Genomic DNA, 16,817 nt, shown 5'->3' with positions numbered 1-16,817 from the left:
TAGGAAAGAGATGAGTAGAATGTTTTCTCGAGCAATCTCTTAAGATTAGGTGCATACTTACGTGAGGGAAGTGTATTTTATAACATGTGCACAAGTGCATGCACGATTTAAAACTACAGCATACCAACGTTCATGCACCAATACATGCATGTATGGGCACACGCGTGCTCGTTTTAAAATTAGCCTGAAAGGGTTTTGCTGTAGCAGATGTAACAGATCCTTACAAATTTTCTTATCAAGGGCTGACTGCGATTTCTGCCACGTCCCTTACTGAGCTCTTTTCTTAAATTTAAGTTGGTTTACTTCATCCGAGAACCACAGGGCCTTGTTTAACTTGTTTGTGCACAATTTTAAAGGAGCAATTAAGTCAATGCTGCTTAAACCAATTATAAACATGAAATCTTTTCTAGATCTACAGGAATATCCAAGGCTTCCAAAAATGTCTTGGCAGTAAGGTTATTCCCCAGACTGTTGCTGATGAGTTGTAACTAACTAGGAACGTTTGATGCTGCTTGGAAGTGACTAGGAGAGAGGAAAGGGGTAAGAACCAACGTAATTACAGAACCTTTTTTTGGTTCTAGTAATCTGACTGACTGAATATCCTGTGGTTTTGTTCAGCCAATCAAATCACTAGAACAACTTTCTTTTTCTGCAATGAGAAAACACAGAACTGGACCACACCACTGTGGAAATGAAAGTGGGTTTCTCTTCTCCAATGTCTTTTTTTTCCTCTGTGAAGGAAAGAAAAATTACAAAATGCCTAAGAATTGACAAATTCCTCAAGTTATGAATAAGTTTGTAAAAATCTGACCTGATAAATCCAGAACTGGTTTAGGCAAATGCTGAGATACAAAAACATCTAACTGGAATCCAGTATTCTCAAAGTTATACATTGCTATCTGGAATCTCTGAATGGATTTTATTTTTGTGGATTAATCAGTTTTGACAGTAGATTCTAAGTCAGATCTGTTATGGGATCCAAAAGATTTTCTTCTGTTGCCTCATGTATCCCTGGGACTGAGCAACAAGGAACTGGATCTACTCTTTGGGATCCTGCTGGGTACTTCCTAATGACCTGAATTGGCTGTCATCAGACACAGGATGCTGGGCTTGATGCACCTTTGGTCTGACCTAGCATAGAACATCTTATGTTCTTGCTCTATGAATACAGGGACTTGTACCTGATTGTAACTTGCTGTAAAGCAACCCTAATTTAGACTTCTACATAAATGCTGAAATATACCAACAACCCATGTAGCATCTGGCACCATTTGATAGTATGTCGTGCGAGTACCAACTGGCACCTGGAAGTCACCCTTACCCGATTCGGTGACAGCATGGTGTTAGACAGCGGCTCGCAGGCTTTAAGCTCCAGTGGGGACGAGACTGAGGTCTGGGAGTCCTGACTTGCTGGCTGCTCTGGAGACAAGGCATCACTGCTGTCCTCGTCAAAGGAGGAGCTGTCTGCAACAGCTCCATAATTCATCTGCCCCTCTGTAACAGAAAGCAGCCAATTAAGAGGTAGAGTCAATAGCTGTGGGTTACATACCACTCTGTGCAATATTCTCTCTAGCAATCCAAGCCCCTGCAAGAACTGGCATGAGGTGTAAGTGCACGTTACAGCAGACTCATTACCTAAAATAGGGGAATGATTTACTACGTTGAAACAGAAACAAATAGTTCCTTCATTTGACAACTTACACAAAATTCATATTAAAGTGTGGGTTGTGACCGGATGGGCTTTCATGTTCATTCTGCCAATAGGATCATCTAGCTTAGAAAATGGATGTCAGAAGGAAGCTCACCTGCGACACCCTCTTCTCTTCTATCCAAAGAGCAAATGAATGTTTACTGAAGTATAGCAGTCTTGGGGATAGGGAATAGAAGGTGAAGGGAGACCTATTTGGAACAGATCTCAAGGAAGCTAAATTCTGCTTTAAGCTGTGGGAACCTATTATAGTACTTAAGTACCAAGCAAGGAAAACACTCAAGACTGCTCATGACAGCTCCTTGATGTGAGCTAGATCTAAAGTAATACATAAACAGACGAAGTAAAAGAATTCAAAGCAGACATAGCTACATACTTTGGCATTGGAGAGGCCCTTCCCTTAAAGCCTTTCAGAGCAAGACGACATACTACCACATTTCAATAGAAAGGACATCCTGAGCAAGTCCCCATCTGGTTCATGCTTCTCAGTAAGCCAGGTTTTGCGCAGATGTCCAACAATGAGAGATTGGCATCCCTCCCACCTCAACACTTCCTGCACTCCCTTATGTTTACCAATAATGGCCTCCTTCAGACTGCTCTCCACAGGGAGGATGTTCTTTTCCACCAGCTCCATGGGGCCAGGCCTCTGTGCAATCTTCTCATTCAGGTCATCTGCCAGCCGTGCCCGCTTCAGCTTCAGCTGCTTGGCCTGCAGGGACGGTTCCGCAGATGTCTCTGCTCGAAAAAGTCACAGAAAAGGAGATCATGGATCACAATCAGGGCCCTTCCTGTGGACAGGATTTATCAGATTGTTGAAAATCCAATCCGCTAACATTTGGTATTAGGGGAGGTGGGAAGGGGTGGAGGATGGCTAAGGGCCCGGGCTGCATTTTAACACATTTCTCTGTGATTGTAGCAGACATGAATTTACATGATCCCCATTTATGGCAGAACCCCTACTCCCCTCAGTTAGAGGTGGGGTTTTGGATTACAATCTTTTGGCCTCTCTCTCTACGCGTTGTTGTATTTTGGCCATCCATGCTTGCCAGTTTTTAAATATTGTTTAAGTGGGTGGAAATGTCCGGGCAAGACATATAGTCCACAGCCTTCTAAATCCAATAGCTCCAAGAAAAGGACCCAGACTGTATTCGGGCTTAACATGTCTCCTTTGCTATTATATATTTTTCATTCCTTCTGCAGGGTTCATCCTACAAATGTCAAAAAAAAACAATGTTGCCTAATTTTATATAAAAGTACATTTTTAATTTGACTTATTATGTCAGACAACATAAAAATGTTTTGACTAAATATCAAACATCATAATGATTTTCTTCCCTTAAAGCACAGGGCTAGCAGAGAGGATTAACAATCAGTTAGGAGCATGGAAGCACTGGTTCCATAACCAGAATGGCCACTGCTACAGCTGGACAAAAGTCCAGACCTTTCAAAATCAGAATTTTTCACCACAGGTTCTGTGTGTGTGTGTTTCACTACAAATGTTTTTAAGGAACATCTGCTGCCACTTTATAACCCATGCTAGGAAAGATGTAAGAGAATTGTGCCTGCGGCTTTGGATGGGATTTATTAAAGCTTCCAACAGTCACCGTACGTTCCTGTTGTACTTTCATCAGTGAAAACGGACGGCAGACATTCATCTCAGGCACGACGGCGCTCTGCAGGTGGGATTACTGCCAAGCGTGTGTCGCCATCCCTGGCTAGAACTGGGCACACCAAAGTTATCCGAACATGCTTCACCAATTAAAATGCCAGAAGCATTAGCCAAGAGCGGGTTGGGAAACAAAGCTCTCCAGCAGAGTTAAGAGGACTGTGTTTTCATCATTAAATTCATATCTGTGTGTGCGCATGCATATACGTACATATGTTAGATTTTTCTTTAGTTTCTTCTTTTTTTCCCTTGTGATTCGATAAAAGATTGCTGCTGGGGGGGGGGGGGGAAGGTGGAGTTAGCCATTCATTGACCCATGTTTTTTTGTGGGTACCCTTATACCAACTTCAACAATGGAGTAACCCCAATAAATAAACCAATGCTTTTCTCTTCAAATATTCCCTATTTCCTCATAAAGAGCGCTGGGGATGTTAAGTTGGTTGAATCCCGTAATAGTTGGCATACTCTGAGCCTACGCACAAAGCTGCTTTGTGTTTAAAAAAAAAAAAAAAAAGACAGATGGACAGTTCTCACTCTGAGCATGATGTGGGGAAGGCTGCACAGTGGCAGATCTGATAAGTAGAAAGTTCATACATACTTCATGGGCACTTAACCGCGCCACAGGAGTTGTGTCTTAAGACAGTACGATGCGCACCCACAGATATGCAGATTCACTTGTGGAGCCCTCTCCTCCAGCAGGCAGGACACAACCCCTCTTTCAGGAGTGGACCAACACACTGCTGGGTAATGGAGGCTGTCCAAGTGTGCCACCAGACAAAAAATCATTTGGAAATGTATAGAAGGTAGAACGGATAAAATGCACATTTTGTAGTTGGCTTATAAATGAAAATCAAATGGTCAAATTTTCACTTTATACTACGGTATTCATGAGAACAGAAAGCTGGTAACAATTGTGCTCTGAAACACTTTTATTTTGCGGTCTAATTCCATTATAGCTCTGAGTGGGTTTTGACCAGAATAAAGTTGGGCGTGACAACCTTGAGCTATAAGAAAATCCAGATTCTCTGTATTGCCTGGCTCACCCTCAAACAATTTCTTTTTTAAAAAGGGGGAAGTTTGGCCTTACTAATCTATTAGTATTCTTTGAAGGTATACATAAATATGTGGATAAGGGTAAGCCAGCTGATAGAATATATTGGATTTTCTGAAGGCATTTGACAAAGTCCCTCATGAGAGACTCCTCAGAAAATTAAAAAGTGTTGGGACAGGAGAGGCACTGTCCTATTGTGGGTTAGCAATTAGTTAAAAGACAGGAAACAGAGTTAGCTAAATGCTCAGTTGTCCCAATAGAGGTGAACAGTGAGGTGCCTCTGGGATCTTTTTCTTTAACATTTGCATAAATGATCTAGAAATGGGAGCTTGAATGAGTTTGTCAAATCTGCAGATGACAAAAAATTATTAAAAGTTAACACATGAGCAGGTTATAAGAAACTGCAGAATAACCTTGTAAGACTGCGAGGGGACTGGGCATCCAAACGGCACATGAAATTTAACATGGACAAGTTCAAAGCGATGCACATAGGGAAAACTAATCCTAACTATATGCCCACAATACTGGACTCTGTATTAGGAGTCACTACCCAGGGAAAGGATCTTGAGAGTTGTTGTGGACATGTTGAAATCCTTAGCCCAGTGTGCAATGGCAGTCAAAAAAGGAAACAGAATATAAAAATGTATTCAGAAAGGAATGGAAAACAAAACAGAGTGTCATAATGCTCCATCGATCCATGGTACCTTAAGAAAAGGATTACCCCTTCTCAAAAAGATATAGCAGAACTAGAAAGGATATAGAAGAGGCCAAAAAAATGATAAAGGGAATAAAACAACTCCCTTATAAAGAAGGCTAAACAGGCTAGGGCTCTTCAGTTGAGAAGAGGGGAAGAGGAGATATGATAAGGAATTACATAATCATGAGCAGGATGGAAAAGATAAATAGCGAACAGTTATTTAAGCTATCAATAGTACTAAGGCTAGGGGACACTCCGTGAAACTAACAAGTTGCAGATTTAAAACAAATATGAGAGAGAATTTTTTCACTCAATGCACAATCAAGCTGTGAAATTTGTTGCTAGAGGATGTAGTTAAGTCATCTGGCATAGCTGGGCTTAAAAGGGGTTTGGACCAGCTCCTGAAGAAAAAGTCCATAATCAATTATTAGTCAGGTAGATTGGGGAAAGCCATCCCTTATCTCTGGGAATGAGCAATTAGGAGCTGGATCTACAGTTTGGGATCTGCTGGACACTTCCTTGTGACATGCACTGGCCATTGTGAGAGGCAGGATGCTGAGCTTGATGGAACTTGATACATCTTATGTTCTTAAGAAACATCACTCATTAACCCCCAACAAACTTTGTTTTTTAAGATGCCTTTGAATAGAACTTCTGCATTTCCTAGGCAGCACTGTTATACAAAAATACCTTGCTTGATTTTTGAAGTATTTTTCCACAATACTTCCCACACCCCCATTTGTGAGAGAGGCTGCAGTGGAAAGCATTATAAACTGAAGACCTTTATCCGACAACATGGCTACAGCACAGGCAGAGCAGGGCAAGCTTCTCCACCCCCTCCCCCCCAGACATTCCTCACCACTCCACCACCACCACCACCACATGTACAGCAAAGCTAATAAGGTACGCTTCCCTAACGCATGCTGCCCCACCGCAGAACAGGCACAGAACAGGCAGAGGCAATGCAAGCTTTCCTCACATACACACCCTTCTGATGCTTCTAAATCCTGCCTGGAGCAATCACTTCTGGGAGTGACCCAAGTTCATACACCATGCTCAGACAGTCTCTCTGTTGAGCCCGCTGTGTTAAGTTTTAACTTTATTTTGTTTTGGGTTTTTTTTTAAGATGAGAGAGTTTTTGAACATCCAGAAAAAGTAAGTATAAACAGTACTGAGGAAGAATGCTCCAGCAACAGTATCGCGACGCTGGCGTGCCAAATATAAGCATTTTGCGGGGGTGGAGTGGGGCAACCGTGTTGGCATCAATTGTTCTGGCACCATGAGAGGGTGCGAAACATTGCAGAGCCTCCTACCGTCTTGGCACCAACCTTCCAGTATGTGCATCCTGACCAGCTCAGATCGCTCAGGTCGGGAACGAATTTTCCGCTTTAGATAGTCCTCCGTCTGCAAAGAAAGATAACAAAGAATTCAGGCCATTTCTTTTTCTTGTCCTTGCTCTAAAGAAGGAACCATCATGCAGGGTTCACAAGCTGACATCAGCTGCTGGGAAGTGCCCAAACGATATAACAGGGATCCTTTCCCAATTTGGGATACCTGTCCCAGGTCTGCTACGCTTGGCCATTATTTCATCACTTCATGTACGCTTCAGTCGGTCAAGTTTTCTTGTAAAAGCGTCCAGGACAGGACTTCATTACTTCTCAGTGCTTAAAGAGTTTTGCAGGGTTTGGGAACAGTGGATGTTTGCTTCTAACTGTGGTGCAGGTGCACAGACCGAGCAAGAGAGGACAGCTCTGACCCGTCAATCTGCAAACCCACTGCTCCCGCACCACACAGGGAAAAGAAAGGGTCAGAGGAAATTAAGCGGCAGAAAACAGTGAAGTCCATTGTTTAGGATAGGAACAAACTTTTGCCTTAGTTTGTAATTCAAAGCTTTGAAACCGACTGGGCCACTTTTTCCTGCCTTTTAAAATGCTCTCCCTCCATGGCACACTAGCAATGATTTGCAAACTGATGCAAGAGGAGGAGCCTAACCAGCAGAACCCCACTAGTGCACTCAACACACGTCAGCCATCGCTGTGGGGTCTCACCAAGGCTCCAGCCCCTTCACATTCCTATCCAAAGCTAGAGAGCCAGAAAGGAAACGAACAAAAAAGGTATCACCAAAAATAACCAACACATGAGATCTAAATCCTTCTTTTCTCATCATACCAAGCCTGCCAGTCTCTCTTTGACTGTATAAAGCAGAGCAACGTGATTGCTTAAATGAGATCACCTGAAAGCAGTAGGACGGGGAACCCCAGAACAATATCCTACTCCCCCAGAGTCCTCTGTAAGGTTATTTTTCAAACACTAGCTCAGCACAGCTGAAACACATTTCATCCTTATTTAACTGCTCTGTGTATTAAATAGCATCCTATATGTTTAAAAGGAGAAAATAACATTACAAGAAGACGCTACTCCCTCTTCCCCCAGCAAACAAAAATATCAGCCTTGCAATTAGGCTTCCTTCCCTGCTAAGGTCCAACCACAGGGCCTCACACAGATCAGTTCTGCGCTAGGGTAATTCTGCACATAACTTTGTAATTGCTTTTTTTTTTTTTTTGGTTCGTTTGTTCTTAAATATTTTACTCTCCCAGAGGACATTTCTCCCCCCTTACTGGCTGAGGATCAGAAGGGAAGTCTGCCTTGAATATCACTCTATGCAAGCAGTGACCATCATCCTCTGTGATACACCTATAGCATGGCTGCCTGCAGTGGGGGATGGGGGGGGGAGGGAGGGTTTGGGCGAGTAACCCCTCCCCCACCTGGACTGAAATGCCTAACTGCTCTGGAACTATTTCTGCGGTTTTGTTTTTGTACCTCCCTGTTTGACCTGCAGCCATCTCCATCTAGCTGGGGGAGCAAGAGGGGACCATTTTTAACCTGCCTGGGGCTAGGCTGGCGAGCGCTCTTCTTCACTCTCCTCTCCAGGACCGTTCTGCTTCCCCGTGGCGAGAAGCCCCGCACCCAATGACATTATCACCGGGGCCAGCTATGGGTGGCCATCAAAGGCGTAGTCCCTTTGCATGCCTCTGGCCCTGCATAGAAAGTCAGCGTAACTTACAAGTGTGCTGCTCAGCAGTCAGCAATGTAAAAAATATCTAATTTTGTATTTTCATATAACTAATTTGTACTGCTATAACATTCTGTATTTGCATTTATATGCTAGATTTTATACAAAGAAAGAATCGTGTTTAAGGTGCTCTGTGCAGACTTTAAAGTATATTGAACGGGATTCTCTTAAGTATTTAGTGGCTTCCTTGTATTTTTATGTTCCATCAGTGCAATTGTGCTCCTCATAACAGACATTCTTGGTTTGTGTCAGGGTCCAATTAAGTCAAGTTTTTGGTTTCGAGGAATAGGGCATTCAGTTATGGGCCTTTTTTAGATCATTTATTCATGCTTCAACAAATCTCTTTTAGTGATTTCTTCAAAAAGAAACAGTCCGTTTCATACTTATCTCAAAACAAGGTCGGTATCACCTCCTGGAGTCAGACAAAAATGAGTAAATGATCTAAAAAAAAAAGAGGGTTTGATTTTTTTGCAGTGATGGCAGCAAAGTGGCTTTCTGCACCATTAAAAGGTCTGTGACATTTATTAAGGTGCGCTGGCTGAGGTTTTTTCCCCCTTTACCTTTTTGGTTTAAGAGTGTACAGGGTTGGTTAATGCACTTCTGGTTGTGGCCTTTGTTAGTAAAAAGGTTTGGATAAAAAAAAAAGTATAGTGTTGGGTCCACAAGCAATATTAAATAAATATAGCAAATGTTGCTTACCTGATGTAACAGGTGTTCTCACAGGACAGCAGGATGTTAGTCCTCACAAATGGGTGACATCGAGGATGGAGCCCACCACGGAAAACTTCTGTCAAAGTTTAAACAGAACTTTGACTGGCCCCTACTGGGCATGCCCAGCAAGGCACTGACCCTGCAGCCAGCAGGGGTCTCCCTTCAGTCTGATTTTCAAAGCTACAGGCAGTGTCTAGAAAGTAAAAACAAAACGAACCCAACACCGCGGGGTGGCGGGCGGGGTTTCGTGAGGACTAACATCCTGCTGTCCTGTGAGAACACCTGTTACATCAGGTAAGCAACATTTGCTTTCTCACAGGACAAGCAGGATGGTTGTCCTCACAAATGGGTGAGTACCGAGCTGAGGATGTCCTGACTTGCACCAAATGCACCCAACGACGTGCAACAGGCAGTACAAGTGGGGTGGAATTTGGGGAAAGGGCATCCGCACCCTACCGGGAAGGTGGAAGGGTGTTGGTACATCAGGTTGGAAAAAGGTTACGCAAGACAGATTGGCCGAAGATGGAGTCCTGTCTTCCAGCTTTGTCCAAACAATAGTGGGCTGCAAAGGTATGGAGAGAACTCCAGGTTGCAGCCCTGCAGATGTCAGGAAGCGGCACCGATCGAAGGTGTGCCACTGACGTCGCCATGGCCCTCACAGAGTGTGCTTTGACACGGTCTTGGAAAGGAATGCCAGCCTGCTCATAGCAGAAAGAAATGCAGTCCGCCAACCAGGAGGAAAGAGCCTGCTTACCCACAGGTTGTCCTAACTTGTTAGGATGGAAAGAGACGAATAATTGAGTGCTCTTCCTGTGAGAAACTGTACGGTCTAGGTAAAAGGCTAGAGCTCGTTTACAGTCTAGGGTATGCAGGGTCTGTTCTCCAGAGTTGGAGTGGGGCCTGGGAAAAAAGATAGGTAGTATGATGGATTGATTGATATGAAACTCAGAAACTACCTTAGGTAAAAATTTAGGGTGAGTGCGGAGTACCGCCCGGTCCTGCAGGAGTTTAGTGTAAGGCGGATAGGTAACTAGGGCCTGTAATTCACTAACCCTGCGAGCTGAAGTGATAGCCAAAAGGAATAACACTTTCCATGTGAGATACTTTAACTCACAGGAGTGCAGAGGTTCGAAAGGAGGTTTCATTAGACGACCAAGAACCACATTAAGGTCCCAGGATGGGGCCGGAGGCCGTAAGGGTGGCTTCAGATGGAGCAAGCCTTTAAGAAAACGTGTTACTAGGGGTTGTACTGAAATAGGGACACCCTGTACACCTTTATGGAAGGCGGCTACCGCACTGACATGCATCCTAATGGAAGAGGTTTTAAGACCTGATTCAGAGAGATGCCATAAATAGTCCAAGAATTTGGAAATTGGACAGGAAAGGGGATCAAGGGACTGAGAAGTGCACCATGATGTGTACCTTTTCCATTTGTATGAGTAAGACTTTCTTGTGGAAGGCTTTCGTGAAGCTATCAGGACTCGAGAAACGGAATCTGAAAGGTTGAAAGGCTGAAGGACTAACCTTTCAACATCCATGCCGTCAGGGACAAGGCTTGGAGGTTGGGATGGAGGAGGCATCCGTCGTTTTGAGTGAGCAGATGCGGGTCCTTTCCCAGAGGAATGTGCCTGCGGATGGAGAGATCCTGGAGTATTGGAAACCATACTTGGCGTGGCCAGTAAGGTGCTATCAGGATCATGGTTCCTCCGTCCTGGCGTAGCTTCACGAGAGTCTTTGACACAAGAGGAAGTGGGGGGAATGCGTAGAGCAGACCGGTTGTCCACTTGAGGGAGAATGCATCCCTCGGCCGAGAGTTCTGGCTCCGAATGAGAGAGCAGTAATCGTCCACTTTGTGGTTCTGAGGGGACGCAAAGAGGTCTATGCGGGGAGAACCCCACTTGTGAAACAGAGAGGTCGCTACCAGAGGATCGAGTGACCACTCGTGCGGTCGGAAGACACGGCTCAGCCGGTCTGCCAATACATTGTCTACTCCCGGCAGGTAAGTGGCCCTGAGGTACATAGAGTGGGAGAGGGCTTCCGCCCAGATCTGCGCAGCTTCCTGACACAGAAGGAAGGAGCCTGTGCCTCCCTGCTTGTTTATGTACCACATGGCCACTTGGTTGTCCGTCTGGATTAAGATTATCTGATGAAAGAGATGATCTTTGAAAGTGCGGAGCGCATAGCGGATTGCTCGAAGTTCCAGGAAATTGATCTGGTGTTCGGCTTCCTCGTTGGACCATAACCCTTGGGTTTGAAAATTGTCCACATGGGCCCCCCCAACCGATGTGGGAAGCGTCGGTGGTTAGGATAACTTGCGGATCCGGTGGAAGAAAGGGTAAGCCCTGAAGGAGGTTGACCTGAGTCGTCCACCAAGTTAAGGATAGGCGCAGCGCTTGTGTGACTGTGATCATGGAGGACAGAGGCTGAAAAGCTTGAATCCATTGTTGTCGTAGAGTCCATTGTGTTACCCTCATGGCTAGTCTGGTCATGGGAGTGACTTGAACCGAGGATGCCATGTGTCCTAGGAGAACTAGGAATTGGCGAGCTGTGGCAGTGTCTTGAGACTGGAGCTGGTGAGCTAGGGACATGAGAGTTTGGACCCGTTGTAGCGGAAGGTAGGCCTTTGCCTGTAAGGTGTCCAAGTCTGCCCCAATGAAAGATAAGGTTTGAGATGGGACGAAGCAAGATTTCTCGTAATTGACAAGAAACCCTAAGGAAAGGAGTGTTTGAATTGTCAATTGTAGGGAGGACCGGGCAATCTGAGGGGTGGAGGCCCTGATCAGCCAGTCGTCCAGATAGGGGTATACGTGGACACCTTCCTTCCTGAGGAATGCTGCTACAACTACGAGGCATTTGGTGAAGACCCGTGGAGCAGATGCCAGACCGAAAGGCAGTACTCGGTATTGATAATGGTCGCGGCCTACGAGAAACCGCAGATATTTGCGATGGGATTGTGTTATCGCAATATGGGTATAAGCTTCCTTGAGGTCGAGGGAGCATAGCCAATCCCCTTTCTGCAGCAGAGGGAGTAACGTGCCCAGGGTTACCATCTTGAACTTTTCTTTTTGCAGATACTTGTTGAGGGCTCGAAGGTCTAAAATTGGACGTAGCCCTCCTGATTTCTTTGGAATTAGGAAGTATCTGGAATAGAATCCCTTGCCTCGTTGAGAGGGAGGAACGAGTTCTATAGCATTTGATTGCAGAAGAAGAGATACTTCCTGTTGTAATTGAGCCAAATGGCTGGATAGACTCCACGCTTGAAGCGGCGGGGAGTCTGCCGGAAGAGTTATGAAATTGAGGTGGTAACCCTGTGCGATAATCGCCAGCACCCACTGGTCTGAGGTAATCCGTATCCAATGCTGTAGAAAGTGGTACAGACGACCCCCTACAGGGATGTGGGGGAGTGGGATATGGCATGTGCTCCGAGTCGGGAAGTCAAAGGCCTGCCGCAGGCCCGGGGGGTGGGGCTACAGCAGGTCTTTGTTTCCGAGGTTGGCGTGGCTGAGGTCTGGTGGAGGATCGAGCCGGACGAGGCCTAGTCGACGGAGGGTAATAACGACGTGGCCGAAAGAATGACTTTTTGGAGTCCTTCTTAGGTGGTGGTTTGGAGGATACCTCAGATGGAACAGACGAAAGTTGTTTCAACGTCTCGTGGTGATCCTTCAATTCCGCCACAATTTGTTGAATCTGTTCTCCGAACAGATTATCCCCTAAGCAGGGTAAATCGGCTAGACGATCCTGAACCTCTGGGCGAAGGTTGGATGATTTTAACCAAGCCCAACGTCTGGCTGAGATGGCAGTAGCTGAGACTTTCGTGGAAGCATCGAAGATATCGTAGGCCGTTCGGATCTCGTGCTTCCCAGCTTCAAATCCTTTGTGAAGGAGGGCTTGAAGCTGTGGCTGGTATTGGTCCGGTAAGGTGTCAGCGTAGTCCTGCATTTGTTTAAGGATAGCTCTGTTGTACTGAGTCATATAAAGTTGGTATGAAGCTATACGAGATATCAACATAGCCCCATGATACACTTTCCTTCCCACACTATCAAGAAATTGGTTGTCCTTGATAGGGGGAGTGGAAGAGTGTGGCTTTAAACGCTTGGCTTTCTTTTGCGCAGACTCAACTACAACAGAGCGATGATCCAGTTGAGACTTCTGAAAACCTGGTGCTGACTGAACGAGGTAGGTTGAGTCAGCTTTTTTATTGACTGGTGACACAGATGAAGGTGATTCCCAGTTTTTCTTTAAAAGATCCAGAAATACTTGGTGAATGGGGATGGAAGCGATGATCTTGGGGGCATCCAGAAATTGGAGCAGCTCCATCATTTGGTGCCTGTCATCGGTCTCAGATTGCAGCTGAAAAGGCACAACTTCTGACATCTCCTTTACAAAATTTATAAAGGAGAGATCTTCAGGAGGAGATCGTTTTCTACTCTCTGTAGGAGATGGTGGGGATGGTAAATCTGTATCTGAAGATGAATCATCACCCCAGGTATCATAAGGATCATGTAAGGTTTGCTGTCCTGAAGGACCTGGTAGAGGATCCAAAGGCATCGATGGAACCGGTGCTGCAAGCGGAACAGTGAACGGCATCGAGGGCTTCGGGGCCACCGATGGAATCGGTGCCGATCTTGGAATCGATGGAGCCGAAGGATAAATCGGTGGAAAGGTATGTGAAGGCACCGATGGAACGACACCGGACGGAGGAATCCGGAACGGTGTTTCTCCTGTCGATGAATGTCCTTCCGGAGATGATGGTGTAGTCGGTGCTAATGAAATCACCGATGGAAGGGCGCGCATAAGTGCCTCCATACGATTTAGTATCGGTGCCAACGCTTCCACTATAGGCTCGGTGGTCGGTTCCATCCTCGGTGGCAGAGTCGGTGCTGAGGTCGGTGCCTGAGGCGGTGCCGGAATCGGTGCCGGAGGCGGTGCCGGTGGAGGCTGGAATCTTCGCATCGCATTCTCGATGGCCTCCTGGACCAGCCGGTCCAGTTCTGCCCGGAGACCAGGGGTAAGCATACCCGGCTCGACGGGAGAGGGAGGCTGAGGCAGGGCCGGAGGGACCACCGTAACCGGTGGGATCACGGCCCCCGCACCCCGGGAGGGTGGGGGTTTCCTCGGTGCCTGCGAACGAGACGTGGACGGTGCCAGGTCCGACCGAGGCTTTTTCTTCGGTGGCTCGGCCTGTTCAGAGGTCGATGGTTGCGGATCCTCGACGGGCCGAGACTTGTGCCGTCGATGGCGATGCTTATCCTTCCGATCTCCTCGGTCATCCGGGGAGGGGACAGGAGTCGACGGCCGAGAAGTCATCGATGGTGGACGGTCACCGGCGGGTTGGCGATGGTGGTGCAACTTCGACGGTGCCGGTTCCGATGACGTCGATGCTATCGATGGCGTTGGGGTGGGTGCATGGAAGAGGAGCCCCATCTTCTCCATCCTGGCCTTGCGACCCTTAGGTGTCATTAAGGCACATTTGGTGCAAGTCAGGACATCATGCTCACTACCCAAACATAAAACACAAACCCTATGGGGGTCAGTGATGGACATAGTCCGGGTACAATCCGGACATCGACGGAACCCCGTCGCCATGGCTTAAGGCCAAATTTAGGCGCGGGCTCAGTAAGTTCCCACAGGCCTCAAGGGCCAAAATCGACGGCCGCCGATTAAAAAAAGGGAAAAAAACTTACCGGTTTCCGCGAAAGTGACAAAAATTTGTCGAAGGGAGACCCCTGAGGGGCAAATTTTCTTCGGATAGAAAAATACCGAATTCCTGTCAGGAACGTGGTAAGAGAGCTCCTTTCACCGCGTGGCAACTGCTGCGCGGAAAAAAGAAGACTGAAGGGAGACCCCTGCTGGCTGCAGGGTCAGTGCCTTGCTGGGCATGCCCAGTAGGGGCCAGTCAAAGTTCTGTTTAAACTTTGACAGAAGTTTTCCGTGGTGGGCTCCATCCTCGATGTCACCCATTTGTGAGGACAACCATCCTGCTTGTCCTGTGAGAAATAATAAATACATTTGTCTGCTGAGACAGGAGGGGGTTCATATATACACATAGATTACAGAGATTCTGCGTGGATACACCCAAGAGCCTTTTGCAAAGGAAGATACTGATAAAATGAGAACATAAGATCTGCCATACTGGATCAGATCAAAGGTCCATCAAGCCCAGCATCCTGTTTCCAACAAAGGCCAATCCAGGCCACAAGTTCCCTGGCAGAATCCCAAGGGATAGATAAGAGTCCATGTTGCTTATCCCAGGGATAAGCAATGAATTTCCCCAAGTCCACCTTAATAACGGTATATGGACTTTCTTCTAGGAACTTGTCTAAACCTTTTTTAAATGCAGCTACACTAACAGTACCTGAATGTAATCTGCTTTGAAGTACCTCAAAGATGGAATATAAATCAAATAAACGAGCAGCTTCCACCACATCCGTAACTTTGATATCCTGATATTAAAGTGAGATTTCTCATATCCCCATAGTGAATGGCTTCAAACCCAAGTCACTGCCTCCCTCATCCTTCTGAATATGGAGGAAGAGGTGTGCCTTACCCGAGCGCGCTCCAGGTTTCTCCTCTGTTCATGAAATGCTGCAGGACTCTTTAGAGCTGTAAGAAAACATTACAAGAACCATCAGTTGCATGTCATGGAGGCCTAAAGCAATGGAATATATAATGATAATATATATATTTTTTTTATTTATAGCATTTTGAATTCAAGATCAGTTCTTGAAAGGAATATCGTGAAAAAATGCAGCAAGTGAAAAAAAAAAAAAAAAAAGCACTGACATATACATAACCTTCTCCTAAGATAAAAAAGATCCCAATATATGAAAAGAGAAAGAGGATCAATTCATTACATAGAAAATATGATGTTATAAACTAACCTAACAGTTACAAAGTTGTTCCATAATTTTTAAGATAAAATTCTTTACAATCAAGGGGTCACGAGATGTGCTGAAGAGAGCAGCTCCCGCACACCCGGCACAAAATCTGTTATTCTCAGCACTCCTGCAAGATAATTAGCCTTAAAGATGTCTTGGAATGTCCCTTCCCAGTCCTTGCCTGCTATGTGGGCTGAAAGGCTGAATAAATTGCTGAAAAATAGCTCTAAAGCTGCCTTGGGCAGCAGCGAGCAGGCCAAGGAGCAAGCCTCGGATGAGGCCTGGCCTACCTTGGGAACCCCTGTAGGCCATTTGAAACAGTTTACGGACCTCTTTGAATCCTCTTCTTCAAAACTGACCACAATGATTAATTGAAAATTAGCAGTGGTCGTCGAGAACTGGTGGCCTCGGTACATAAAAACTCTGCCCATACTGAGGCTGTAGAGACTCAGATGGAAGACACTGAAATGTCTGTGATAGAGACCAGTCGCCAAATGGAGGGCATGGAGCAGCGGCTTAAGTAGATGGCAGACAAGATTGATGACTTAGAAAACAGGAGCCGCCGGTGGAATATTCGCCTAGTGGGTCTCCTGGAAGGTTTGGAGCTGCTGTTTTTCTTTGAATGCTGGCTCACAGAGGTTTTCGGCCTATCAACAAAAAACGGGAAGATCGAAAGAGCGCCACAGGCACGTGCTCAGACACCAGGCCCAGGTTGGCGGTCATGCAGGCTCATACCTACCCAGATAAAATGCGAATTTGGAATGCAGCAAGGATGAGGGCAAGATAATGTATCAGAATCGGAAGATTATGTTCTTTCAAGATTTCTCAGTGACAGTACAAAAAAAAAAAAAGTTGGGTACACCGTGATAACAAAATGTACTGCAACAGAATGGACTACCATACATGTTATTTTACCCAACCCGACTGTAAGTAGTTATAAACAGGGGGTTGAGGAAAATGAGTAGGTGACAATTGGGGGAGGGGGTTGCTGGGTATACAGTTCTTTGTTTTTCTCTTTAATTTACATATGGGG

The 16,817-nt window shown here is 45.8% G+C and overlaps 1 protein-coding gene across 8 annotated transcripts in view; it reads right to left on the bottom strand.

Moving 5' to 3' along the window:
* The window catches only part of MRTFA (myocardin related transcription factor A), a 308,975-nt gene that overhangs the window by 67,999 nt on the left and 224,159 nt on the right, over positions 1-16,817 (bottom strand). For 4 of the 8 annotated variants that reach the window (XM_029590436.1, XM_029590438.1, XM_029590442.1 and 1 more), the window contains 4 exons: positions 15,454-15,509; positions 6,436-6,526; positions 2,282-2,443; positions 1,322-1,494 (listed from right to left, as the gene is read on the bottom strand). In XM_029590436.1, the coding sequence (XP_029446296.1) occupies positions 1,322-1,494; positions 2,282-2,443; positions 6,436-6,526; positions 15,454-15,509 (482 nt within the window). The remainder of the gene's footprint in view (positions 1-1,321; positions 1,495-2,281; positions 2,444-6,435; positions 6,527-15,453; positions 15,510-16,817) is intronic. The other 4 variants (XM_029590437.1, XM_029590443.1, XM_029590440.1 and 1 more) reach the window with 3 other exon arrangements.

The sequence above is a fragment of the Rhinatrema bivittatum genome, chromosome 2 (assembly GCF_901001135.1).
Source record: "Rhinatrema bivittatum chromosome 2, aRhiBiv1.1, whole genome shotgun sequence".
Lineage (NCBI taxonomy): Eukaryota > Metazoa > Chordata > Amphibia > Gymnophiona > Rhinatrematidae > Rhinatrema > Rhinatrema bivittatum.
Note: the sequence above shows the minus strand (reverse complement) of the source record. Positions and strands in the feature narration are given on the sequence as shown.